Raw genomic sequence first — 13,428 nt, 5'->3', positions numbered from 1 at the left:
ATTCCGCCATGGATTTCCTCCAACCCTTGCTCGGAACCCAAAAAGGAAACCTAACCGAAGGCCTCTCCAAACTCAAGAATCACCTCTCCCGCCTCGGATACCTCACCACCATTCATAAACCCTCCTCCTCTTCACCACCACCACACGATGATCTCTTCGACGGCGCTCTCCAACAAGCTGTAACAGACTACCAATCCTTCTTCAGCCTCCCACCCACCGGCGCCCTCGACGCCGCCACCCTCGCCCACATGGGGAAGCCGCGCTGCGGCGTCCGCGATGTCTCCCCTCCCAACACCACAGCCCACTACACCTTCTTCCCCGGCCAGCCCAAGTGGCCGGCCGGGCGGAGAAACCTCACCTACTCCTTCCCACCGGGGACCCGAGCCGACGCCCACAAGGCCATCCTCGACGCCACCAATATATGGGCCAGCGTCTCGCCCTTGAAATTCAAGTACACCAAGGACTACAGCGCCGCCGACATCAAGATCAGCTTCCAGTCGAGGGACCACGTGTTGAGCTTTCCACATCATGTGGACCCCACTTTTGACAAATGTGAATCAACTTTTGACATTTGCAGTCTTCTTCAACAATTTGCTGCAGCCCACCAAATTGGAAGAGCAAAGCAGCAAACTTCAACAAACAACAGCTCAACTTTCCTATAAATAGAGCTATGTATTCGGCAAATGTAGAAGTGCAGAGTGCGAGAGAAAAGTGAGGTAAAACAAGAGAGAGTTTGGTGAGTGCATTTTGAGAGAAGAAAATTGTGAGGAAAAATTATAGGATTTTTCATCTCTCTTAAAATAGTAGCTCAGTCCTCTTGTGTTTTCCAAGTTATTAAACTTGAGATTTGTGTTTCCCCTATTTTGTGTAGGGAGAATTTTTTGTAAGCCTACTATATACATAGTGGAAGATTTCTAGACTACGGTCTCGTGGTTTTTCCCAATTTGGGTTTTCCACGTAAAAATTCTTGTCTCATATTTTCTTATATTTTGCACCAAATATTTTTCTTGGTTTGGATCCCATTTTGTAATCCAGCAAGAGGGAAAAGAATTATCCTGGTTCCGCTGTGCAAGTGTCATTTATTTGGACACTCGTGAATATTTATTCACCACTTTTCCCAACAAGTGGTATCAGAGCCACCTTGGTTCTGAGGCGGATTAAAAATGGAGGAATCGTCGTCGCTTGGTGGTATGTTCAAATTGAACGGATCAAATTACTCAATTTGGAAGCCAAGCATGTTGGATCTTCTCTATTGTAAGGATCTCTATTTGCCCTTACATGGAGATGATGCCAAACCAAAGGATATGAGTGATGATGAATGGGTCATCATGCACAGAAAAACAGTTGGTTACGTCCGGCGCTTCATTGAACACAGTATTTTTCATCATTTTGCTAATGAGGAAAAAGCTGACGTTCTTTGGAAGAAAATGGAAGCTATGTTTGAAAGGAAAAATGCTTTAAACAAAGCTTCCATCATCAGAAAAATCGTTCGCTTGCGATATGCGGAGGGTGCCAACATGACGGAGCACCTCAATGCATACCAGGGTCTTATCAACCAATCCACCAACATGAAGATTTCTCTTGATGATGAAGTCGTAGCTTTATTGCTACTCAGTTCGTTGCCGGACAGTTGGGACACTCTTGTAGTGTCAATCAGCAACTCGGCTCCAGGTGGAGCACTGACCTTGCAGATGGTCAAAGATTGTCTTCTTAATGAAGAATCCAGAAGAAAAGATCAAGAACGTTCTTCTGAGACAAAGGCGATGATTGCTGAAAACGGAGATCGAGGGAGAAGTAAAAGTAAAGGCTCTCAATACTCGAGAGATAAATCCAGGGGGAAGTCTAAACCCAGAAAAGACTTCAAATGCCATTATTGCGGTGGTCCAAACCACTATGAGAGAGACTGCAGAAAGAAGAAAAGAGATCAAGCGCGTGGAAATAATGAAAATGCTGAGAAAGACACAACAGCAGTTGCAACTGATGGCGATGTTGTCGTAGTTTGCGATGATGCTCTTGTGAGTTCGTCATGCCAACAAACAGACTGGATCGTTGATTCGGGTGCATCATATCACATTTCACCACATCGTGATATGTTTGCATCCTACACCGGTGGCAGCTTTGGCAAAGTCAGAATGGCCAATCATGGTGTGACAGAAGTTGCTGGTATAGGAGACATTGTCCTGCTTACTAACACTGGATGTAAGCTTATCTTAAAAGATGTCCGACATGTTCCTGATATCAGACTCAATATTATTTCCACTGGCAAGCTCGACGATGATGGTTACATCAACCATTTCGGCGAAGGAAAATGGAAGCTAATCAAAGGCTCTCTAATTGCAGCAAAGGGTAGAAAGCAAAATTCTCTCTACATGATGCATGCAACGTTGTCCAATGGAGAGGTGAATGCAGTCGTCAAAAATTCCTCCATTGAGATATGGCATAAGAGGCTTGGGCATCTGAGCCAGAAAGGTCTGGAGATCTTGGCTAGAAGAAGCCTCATCCCTGAGGTTAAAGGAATGCACTTGGAAACCTGTGTTGATTGTTTGGCCGGAAAACAACACAGAGTTGCATTCAAGAGCTTCTCTCCCTCAAGAAGAGCTCAACCTCTTGATTTGGTGCACACAGATTTGTGCTACATGAAAGACAGAACTCTTGGTGGCGCACTATATTTCGTCACTTTCATTGACGATTTTTCGAGGAAAGTCTGGTGTTTTGCTTTGAAAACCAAAGACCAAACGTTGGAGGTCTTTAAGAATTTTCAAGCAAAAGTCGAGAGACAAACGGGAAGGAAACTGAAGTGTGTTCGTGCAGACAACGGCGGTGAGTACCAAGGCCCGTTTGAGCAACACTGCAGGAACCATGGTATCAAGCTTGAGAAAAGCGTCCCAAAGACCCCTCAACACAATGGCGTGGCAGAAAGGATGAACAGAACAATTTGTGAGAGAATCAAATGCATGCTGTCGCACTCCAAACTGCCAAAATCCTTTTGGGGTGAAGCTATGAGGACCGCAGTTGACTTGATCAACCTTTCTCCATCAACTCCTCTGGGTGGTGACATTCCAGATAGAGTTTGGTCAGGGAAAGACGTGTCTTACAAACATTTGAGAGTGTTTGGCTGCAGGGCTTTTGTTCACATTCCAAAAGATGAGAGATCCAAGCTTGATGATAAAACCAAACCATGTATCTTCTTGGGATACGCTCATGAAGAGTTTGGTTATAGATTATGGGACCCAGTTAACAGGAAAGTCATCAGAAGCAGGGATGTTGTATTCCTTGAAGATCAAGTTCCTGATGATGCGAAGGAAAAGCCTGAATCTAATTCAGAAGTTCCTGTCAACTTAGATCCAGTTCCTTCACCGACACTCCAGAATTACGGGGGAGATACCCAACCGGAGCATGGTGATCCAGTTGATGATGAAGCAGGTGACGATCAGACTCCACCTGTACAAGATGATGTCCCTCCAGTCAGAAGGTCTACCAGAGAAAGACAACCTTCTACCAGATATAGCCCACATGAGTATGTAATGCTCACTGATGGAGGAGAGCCACAGAGTTTTGTAGAAGCCATGGCGCATGACCAAAAGGAGAAGTGGTTAGAAGCCATGAAGGAGGAGATGAACTCCTTAGTTGAAAATCACACCTATGACTTAGTGAAGTTGCCAGCCGGCAAGAGATCGCTGAAAAACAAGTGGGTCTACCGATTAAAGGCTGAGGAGAATAGCTCACAACCAAGGTACAAGGCGAGACTGGTTGTGAAGGGTTTCAATCAGAAAAAGGGTGTTGATTTTGAAGAGATTTTCTCACCAGTGGTGAAGATGTCTTCAATCAGAGTGGTGCTCGCGATTGCTGCCAGTTTGGACCTGGAGATCGAGCAACTTGATGTGAAGACTGCATTTCTACATGGAGATTTAGACAAAGAAATCTACATGGACCAGCCTGAAGGTTTCAAAGTCAAAGGAAAAGAGAACCTTGTATGCAGGTTGAAGAAGAGCTTGTACGGCCTGAAACAAGCTCCCAGACTATGGTACATGAAGTTTGAGTCCTTCATGTCAACCCATGGCTACAACAAGACCACCTCAGATCACTGTGTTTTCTTCAAGAAGTTCACAGGAGGTGATTTTATCATATTGTCAGTCTACGTTGACGACATGCTAATTGTAGGCCATGATGCCAGCAAAATTGATAAGCTGAAGAAAGAGCTAAGCAAGTCTTTTGCGATGAAAGACTTAGGCGCAGCTAAGCAGATCCTTGGAATGAAGATCTTCAGGGACAGGAAGAGCAAGAAGCTCTGGTTATCTCAAGAACAATATATTGAGAAAGTTCTTGAAAGATTTAGAATGAGCAAGTCGAAGCCAGTCGCCACTCCACTTGCGGGTCATATGAAGCTAAGCTCAGCACAATGCCCGACAAGTGAGACAGAAAAGAAAGAACTGCAAAAGATTCCATATGCTTCTGCGGTGGGGAGTCTAATGTATGCTATGATATGCACTAGACCTGACGTCGCTCACGCAGTTGGTGTGGTAAGTCGATTTCTCTCAAACCCAGGAAAAGAGCATTGGACAGCAGTGAAATGGATATTTCGGTATCTGAGAGGTACTTCTAAACTTTGTCTGAAGTTTGGTGATAACCATATTCTACTTGAAGGATATGTGGATGCAGACATGGCTGGTGACATAGATTCCAGGAAATCCACATCTGGATACCTGATGAGACTTGCAAGGGGGAGCTATCTCGTGGCAATCGAAACTTCAAAAATGCGTGGCATTATCCACAACGGAAGCTGAGTACATTGCTGTGACGGAAGCTTGCAAAGAGGTGTTGTGGTTGAAGAAGTTTCTACAAGAGTTGGGCTTGAAGCAAGAGAAGTATGTGCTTTACTGCGACAGTCAAAGCGCAATTCACTTGAGTAAGAATTCGAGTTTTCACTCAAGAACGAAACATATTGATGTGAGATATCACTGGATTCGAGATGTACTTGAAAGAAAACTAATGCAGCTCGAGAAGATCCACACCGATGAGAATGGTGCAGATATGTTTACCAAGTCCTTACCCCGAGATAAGTTTGAGATCTGCAAACGTGAAGCAGGTCTAGTTGAATCTCCACATGACGTGGAGGGGGAGAATTGTTGAGCTTTCCACATCATGTGGACCCCACTTTTGACAAATGTGAATCAACTTTTGACATTTGCAGTCTTCTTCAACAATTTGCTGCAGCCCACCAAATTGGAAGAGCAAAGCAGCAAACTTCAACAAACAACAGCTCAACTTTCCTATAAATAGAGCTATGTATTCGGCAAATGTAGAAGTGCAGAGTGCGAGAGAAAAGTGAGGCAAAACAAGAGAGAGTTTGGTGAGTGCATTTTGAGAGAAGAAAATTGTGAGGAAAAATTATAGGATTTTTCATCTCTCTTAAAATAGTAGCTCAGTCCTCTTGTGTTTTCCAAGTTATTAAACTTGAGATTTGTGTTTCCCCTATTTTGTGTAGGGAGAATTTTTTGTAAGCCTACTATATACATAGTGGAAGATTTCTAGACTACGGTCTCGTGGTTTTTCCCAATTTGGGTTTTCCACGTAAAAATTCTTGTCTCATATTTTCTTATATTTTGCACCAAATATTTTTCTTGGTTTGGATCCCATTTTGTAATCCAGCAAGAGGGAAAAGAATTATCCTGGTTCCGCTGTGCAAGTGTCATTTATTTGGACACTCGTGAATATTTATTCACCACTTTTCCCAACACCACGGCGACGGGTCGGCCTTCGACGGCAGCGGCGGGATACTGGCCCACGCCTACGCCCCTACCGACGGGAGACTGCACTTCGATGGGGACGAGAGGTGGGTGAATGGGGTGGTGGGAGGGGCGTTTGATTTGCAGACGGTGGGACTGCATGAGCTGGGGCATGTGCTTGGGCTCGGCCATAGCCAAGATGGTGGTGCGGTGATGTTCCCTCAAGTTGGGAATGGGTTCAGAAAGGTTTTGGGCAAAGATGATATTGATGGAATTAGGGCTTTGTACTCATCCTAATTTACTATAATGGACATCCAAACTATTTAACCACAAATAAAATTTGACGTAATGTATCGTGAGGAATGTGCAAATGTTTTCTCGTGGCAATGTGTTCTAAGGTCTTCCAACTTTTTTTTTTCAATAAGTTGAATTTTATGGATGCTCTGTCAGATAATTTATTATGTTTGACTAATTTTTTAAGGGAAAGAAACATTATATTCATTTTAAAAGATAATTTTTTATAGTAATCACTACAAGAAAATACGCGTATAACGACTGAATTTAACAATCGAAAATTTCGGTCGTTAAATTAGTGGCCTTAACGACCGATTTACGACCGTTTCACGATTGATTTTTTTTTTGTGTTTTTAAATTTTTTTAACGACCGAAATTTGGGCCGTTGATTATATTTTTAATATTTTTTTTTTATTTTTTTTAACGACCACAAATTCGGTCGTTAATATTTTTTTATTTTATAACGATGAAAATTCGATCGTTAATATATATATTTTTAAATTTTAATTTTTTTAAAATTTTTTAATTTAAAAAAATACTCCCTCCGTCCATGATTCAGTGCTCCATTTGGGTGTGGACACGGAGTCTAAGAAAAGCTGAAAAATGTTATGTGGATAAAGTATAAGGGTATTGATTAAGAGATTAGATAACTTTAACTAATTTTGTATTAAAAGAGTGTTTTTAATTTATGAATTTATTTTTAGCACCATTTGGATTTATTTTTTTAATTTAAAATTTTCAGTTTATTAAATTTCATTTTTTTGGCCCCATTTTGCCTTAAATTTCGTTTTTTTGGCTAAATTTTTCTGCCATTTATATTTCCTCATTTTTTTAATGGGTTAATTGCATCAAAATACCTGACCTTTTTCCAAAATTTGGTTTTTTGACAATCTTTTTAATTGTTGCAAAAATTTCAACGAGCTTTCAATTAATTGCAATGTCCGTCCGGGGAAAATTTTTGGCCAAATTAAATCTGATGTGGCAGCCGGAATGCCAACGTGGCATCAGAAATGCCAAATCACACCCCCTCCCCCTCCCACGTCACCCTCCACGTCGCCCTCTCTCTCTCTCTCTTCCCCCCTCCTCCTCCCATGTCACCTTCTCTCTCTCTTCTCCATCCTCCTTCCCAGTTCCCCCTTAATTCCCCCGGATCTCATCCCCCACCATGGCTACGATCATCTCCCCATCCTCCCCCGACGACATCCCCACCGCCACGCTAGCCTCCCTCCGCCGTGCTGGAGCCCCGAGGAGACTGTCGCCCTCATCGACGCCTACAAGGACAAGTGGTACTCCCTCCACTGCGGCAACCTCCGTGGCAACCACTGGCAGGAGGTCGCCGACGACGTGGCGTCGCGGTGCCCCGCCCTCCCGCCCAAGACCTCCGTCCAGTGCTGCCACAAAATGGAGAAGCTCCGCAAGCGGTGGTTGAAAGATCCGCCCAGATTCATCGCCACAACCGCGTGGAGTTCCCTCGGCTCTCACCCTCTTTCTCAGGCGGTGGTTGAAATATCCCCAGCCATAAGGATGTTAAATTTTGGAAGCTAGGATTTGCAGAGGGCGGCGCCGCCGCTTGAAATACGAGCGGCGACGGCGATGGGCTCGGCGGTGGTTGAAACCCACGTCATTCTCTCTCTTCGAAGATTTGTAGCGGCGAGGATTTGTAGAGGATGGAGGATTTGTTGGGGAATCAATTTGCAGGATTCTGGCTAGAGGATTTGTAGAGGATCAATTTGTTGGGGAATCAATTTGCAGCAATTTGCAGGATTTGTAGAGGATCGAGATCTTTCTCGCTTGTTCGCCGGCTGGAGGAAGTGGCGATGGAGGAGGGAGAGGGTTCGCCGGCTGGAAAAGATGCGGCGGCGCCGGGGTGGAGGAGGAGGAGGGGTCTGCGCAGGGGGAAGAAGGGGAGGGGGAAGAGAGAGAGAGAGAGGGCGACGTGGGGGTGACGTGGGAGGGGGAAAGGGGTGTGATTTGGCATTTCTGATGCCACATTGGCATTCCGGCTGCCACATCAGATTTAATTTGGCCGGAAATTTTCCCCGGATGGACATTGCAATAAATTGAAAGCTCGTTGAAATTTTTGCAACAATTAAAAAGATTGTCAAAAAACCAAATTTTGGAAAAAGGTCAGGTATTTTGATGCAATTAACCCTTTTTTAATTGAGATACATTTGTTGCCTTATTTCAATTGGCACCACAAACAGACATTCGGCAGCAAATCCCCACCAAAGACAACACCAATACGGCAAACACATATTCGGCAACAAACACACATTCGGCAGCAAACAAACATACGACAGCAAACACACATACGGCAAAGATACACAAATTGGCACAACAATTACACATCATAGATACACAGATAAGAAGGCATCACCAACCAATCCCCACCAAAGCACAACAACATAGAATAACAAGGCATCACCAGCCAATCCCTACCAAAGAAAACAACATCACATAACGAAATCACCTTAATCGCTCGGCCTCTTCCCGATCGCGTCTGAAAGACTCTCTGATCTCGGCGATTCACTGTGCCTCTTCCGATCGCGTCTGAAAGATTCTCGGAGGGCTGCAATTCGCTTGGCCTTTTCCTTCTCTCTTCTGATTTGTTCAGAGAGATGGAAGCAATCGGAATCGTATTCCGATATTTCAGAGAGAGCTTCCGGCGATTCAGAGAGAGAGAGGGGCGTCGGCTCAGTTTCTGGTAGCAACCATGGTCCGCCTTCGTAAGAAGGCAAAATCTGCTCCGATTCAGAGCGAGGGAGGGAGGCTGTCTCGGTTCCCGGCAGCATCCATGGCGCCGCTTCGGATTCCGGTGGCAACGACTCCGATCCGGTGAGAGGGAGCAACCATGGCACTGCACACAAATCGTAAGCCCCAGTTTCAGTTTCAGGCACAATCGACTCCGATCCAGAGAGAGGGAGGCGCGCCGCTACGGATTCCGGCAGCAACCACGGCGCTGGGTTCGAAAGAATGAAGAGAATAAAGGATAAGGTAGAATACTTAAAATAGGGAGAGAGTAATATAATTAGGTGTTAATCAAGTTTTAATTAACTGTTTTTAAAAAATGGGTGGGGTAATGAATGACAAAGGGTAGCAATTTTAAATAAAGAAGGAGGGTAAAAGGGTACAAAAAGCAAAACAGGGCATTCATTTGTGGACACTTTTTAAAGGCCAAACAGGGCATTGAATCATGGACGGAGGGAGTATATTTTTTTAAAGACCAAATTCGGTCGTTAATATTATTTTTATTTTTTTTTAGTTTTTTTAAATTAATTTTTCTTAAAGTGTTCTAAAAAAATTATTTTCTTATTTAGTTTACTACATTTACACAGAAAATTCAAATGTATTCTACATAGAATTCATACATATTAACTAGTTCATATTATACATTTTAAGAAGTGTTTATAGCCTATATATATATATATATATATATATATTTGCTAGTCATTATTAATACAATACATTTTCGCCGGCACGACAAGTCTTAGATATATAACACCTCGACATATTCTAAAGTTATAAATGAATGATATTGTATATTGAAATAGAGTTTTAATAATTTAATAGGTGTTAGTTATATCAATAATACGTGTGTTATGTATTGGTGACTACTCGAAAGGAACTTCCAATTTAATCGTACTAAGATGGGTGACCCACTGGAAAGTTCGTCAAATCATATGCAATTAAGGTCAAAATACCTTAGAAATACCAAAATACTTGTGGAATTAATACGGAGATAGATTGATAAAAAAAAATTGAAAAAAAAATATTTTATTTATTTATTTTTAACGACCGAAAATTCGATTGTTAAAAATAAAAAAAAAATTCGATTGTTATTAAAAAATAAATAAAAAATATTTTTTTTTATTTTTTTTTTCCTTTTTAACGACCAAAAATTCGATCGTAAAAAATAAAAATTCGATCGTTAAATTTAACGATAAAAAAAAAACGGTCGTTGAAACCCGAAACGATGAAGCGAACAACAACCACCGAAAACGATCGTTAATTCGATCGTTAATACAATTAACGACCGTTTTCGAAGTTTTAACGATCGAAAATTCGATCATTAGAGCCGCGTTTTCTTGTAGTGTAATACCTTCTAGTCAAAAGAGAAAAGAAGCCTTCCAACAAAGAGACTAAGTTGTACAACAAACTGTGCCCCGCTATTAATTTATCCCCCCAAAAAAAAAAAAAATTGTGCCGCTATTAATTTCACTAATTTATTTATGGAATTAAAATAATAATAACTAACCATAATTAATATTTATGACTATTTTTTTTAAAATTATATACCCTTACATTAAATTAATTAATCCTAACTATTAATTCATGCCCTTCATGTCTGCAGGAGATTAAATTCGGCCTTGTGGGCTCAATCCGCATTTTGGGCTTCGAATAAATTCGTCTCAAACTTAATATAGGCAATTACTCATACGAGTGATTCTATTCATAGCTCTCATTTTACTCCTTACAGCCCATTTTTAAAATATTATTAATAATTAATTAAAAGATTACTATTTTACCCTATATTATAGCTTCCAAATTATATTAAAGTTTAAATTAATTCATCACTTCAACTCTTTCTTACTATCTTAATATCGTGTATTAGTTTGTAGCCCCCATTTACCACCGCCCCAGAGCCCTTCCACCGCCAACGATGGCACCACCGACCAGCTGCCACAGATTGATCTCAATACTTGTCGCTAGACTCGCAATGGTGCCTTGTTGAAATCAGTGCTTGAGTCAATGGATTTGAATGACAGAAGGAGTCTTTGGATTTGAATCAACATAATCATTACATCAACTCAAAGCATATTGCAACTCTAATATACTTAAAAAGTAGTAAAATTTTAAATTGTTATCATCAAGAATACTCACATATTTTCTTTTCGATCGAATTGTTAAACTTGATAATGGCTACAAAATTCCTAATCAAAACAGAAATCAGCCATCATCAAGCGCGAATTTCTAGAAATGAAATAAAAAGAATTGATCACAAATAAAAAATGCTCACCTTTAGGAACCGTAATCAGAATTTTAACAGGATCGCAAATTGGGCATACAAAGTCAAAACTCTAATTTCAAGTACCAGAGTGTAATGATTGGACAAGATTTAGATTGAGGAATTGTAATGGGGATTTGAATAAGGATGAGAAAACGTAGTTGGGGAAAGAAGGATGATTATTGGGGAAAGACGATTGATCACAAATATACGCAATTAGTGTGAAGGATTAAAGGATAAAATAGTCAATTTCTAATTAATTATTATTAGTATTTTAAAGAAGGGGCTACAAGGAGTAAAATGGGGCTATGAATAGAATCACCCTACTCATACATATCCATTAACCCACATCATTTCTAACAGAACTCTCAAAAAAAAAAAAAAATGAGTTTGAGAAAATAATATCAAGAATTAAATTTATTCACAACCAAAATAAATGGTTAAAAAGAAAACCATTCTAACTGTTATAGTAGATTTTAACCACAACAAAATAAATATGAAATGTTAAGAGAAAATCATAAGAACTTGTTTTTTTTTTTTTTTTTTGAGGGAAATCATAAGAACTTGTCGAAAAGAGAGCGAAAGATATGAAGGATTCTAAGAGAATCTCTTATGCCTAAGCTTTTTTGTTGAATTCTCGATCGAAAGCGAGAATCACCGATGAAAACGACAATCACAGTGATAAAATCAAACGATTTTGAAGAGTGATCGAATGTAGAACAAGAGAGAACAATGAAAAACATAATGTAATTGGTGAATATTGCGAATACAAAAATAAATGAAAATTGATAATGCATGGGTAAGCCATGAGGATACATTTTATTTATAGAAAACTCTAAGTTATGACCCGTCTTTTCTTAATTCATGTGTAGAGCATTGAACAGTTACGTCAATTGAAACCGTATTTTCAAGATCTTCACGCTAACGGATTTCGTTGTCTTTAATGTTAAACTCTGGTCAAATAAGGGTAGGGTTTTCTACCTTAGACCTAGTACACTACAAGATACTAGAATTTTCCATTGGTAGCATCTAATTTTTTGTCGGTAATTACAATCACCGAGGAAATACTGATGCCAGCCACCTATTGCTAAAGTGATTGATTTTCAATTTACCGACATATTGGGGGTTATTCTCACCACATTCTTTCACTTGGGGTTCCTATTTAACGCGTGCAGAACTGACTTATATTTCGAACTATCTCCCGTATTTATTTCAGCGACGCTAACATCTCACGTAAGCCTACAATATTTAAAGGAATAGTCGTGTGATATATATCGAGAATTTTATTGCACAATGCCATTTTCCGTTGGGCCCAAACTTTGGCAATACTGTTATTTAATAATTTCGAACTACGGTATTCCTACGTCATCCGCTTAGTAACATGGAAGCTTTGTACGTAGCTTTTTGAAGTAGGACTAAAGCAAATTCCTTACTGCGATTTTTATTTTCAGTTGAATTGATTATAATAGATAATCTAAGAGTTATCAAGTGGTTTAATAAGGAATGAGTAAAAAAAAAAAAAAAAAACCCTTTAATTCCTTATCAAATAGTGTGTGTTGGCCAAGCGGTAAGGGGTTAATGACCAATGCCAAAGGTCTTGGATTCGAGTCTTCTGTGACGCAATTTTTAAATTTCTTTATTTAATACTGTTAGTTTATCAAAAAAAAAAAATGTATTGATGGATATTGTCATATTGAATTTTAATAAAAAGGTCATATATTTAGATTTAAAATATTTTTTAATATTAAATAGTTGTATATTAAAGAGTCGTGGAAAAGAGACTACTCCCTCTATCCCGTGTGTGTGTGTCTATATATATAATATACATGCTAATAGATGGCAACACAGATTTTTGGTTTTTGATACCTGTATTTGCTCTAGCATAGGGCAGAATGTGTGCATTGCACATAATTGATGAATTTCACATTAATAAATTATTAAAATTAAATAAATATAATAAATTTTATATTATATAGTAATTAATATAAAAAAATTGAAAAACTATTATATTCATGGTAAATATAAAAATCGAAAATAGATTTTTAATTAATGTAGCGATGAAAAATAAAATCATAAATGTATATTTAATGAATCAATATATTCTTAGTATTTTTGAAATCTACTTCTTCTTTTAATGAAAAAGTGAAGCAAAAATGCGCAAACTGTGCTAAACAATGCACAACTCTATTCACTTCTCTATAGACATGATTGACACTAATAAGGATAGACCAACGAACAACGCGAAGAATGTCCAATATATCGGCCGATAAGATCTGCCCCTCGTCCTCCAGGCACACCATGCGTGCGGCCAATATAGAATCGATAAAAATGTCAATCAGCTCAATATTGTATTTGATGCACCAAGTTATTCCAGCAACCATGACCATTATCTCCATTAAAAAG

At 39.8% G+C, this 13,428-nt stretch overlaps 1 protein-coding gene across 1 annotated transcript; it reads left to right on the top strand.

Annotated features, from left to right (window-relative positions):
* The first annotated feature begins 8 nt into the window (after nt 1–8).
* On the top strand, nt 9–7,565 carry LOC131003110 (metalloendoproteinase 1-like). The gene is made up of 3 exons (XM_057929619.1): nt 9–504; nt 5,737–6,010; nt 7,151–7,565. The coding sequence occupies exons 1-3, from the start codon at nt 9–11 to the stop codon at nt 7,563–7,565; spliced, it is 1,185 nt and encodes a 394-aa protein (XP_057785602.1).
* The last annotated feature ends 5,863 nt before the right edge of the window (nt 7,566–13,428 follow it).

Source organism: Salvia miltiorrhiza, chromosome 1 (assembly GCF_028751815.1).
Source record: "Salvia miltiorrhiza cultivar Shanhuang (shh) chromosome 1, IMPLAD_Smil_shh, whole genome shotgun sequence".
Taxonomy (NCBI): Eukaryota; Viridiplantae; Streptophyta; class Magnoliopsida; order Lamiales; family Lamiaceae; genus Salvia; species Salvia miltiorrhiza.
Note: the sequence above shows the minus strand (reverse complement) of the source record. Positions and strands in the feature narration are given on the sequence as shown.

What these genes read in the sequence shown, in the direction of transcription:
- LOC131003110 (XM_057929619.1), top strand. Translation starts at nt 9, where the DNA reads ATGGATTTCCTCCAACCCTTGCTCGGAACCCAAAAAGGAAACCTAACC. An exon ending in GATCAGCTTCCAGTCGAGGG is followed by an intron (nt 505 to 5,736) that starts ACCACGTGTTGA and finishes ACTTTTCCCAAC; the next exon opens with ACCACGGCGACGGGTCGGCC. An exon ending in ATTGATGGAATTAGGGCTTT is followed by an intron (nt 6,011 to 7,150) that starts GTACTCATCCTA and finishes CCTCCTTCCCAG; the next exon opens with TTCCCCCTTAATTCCCCCGG.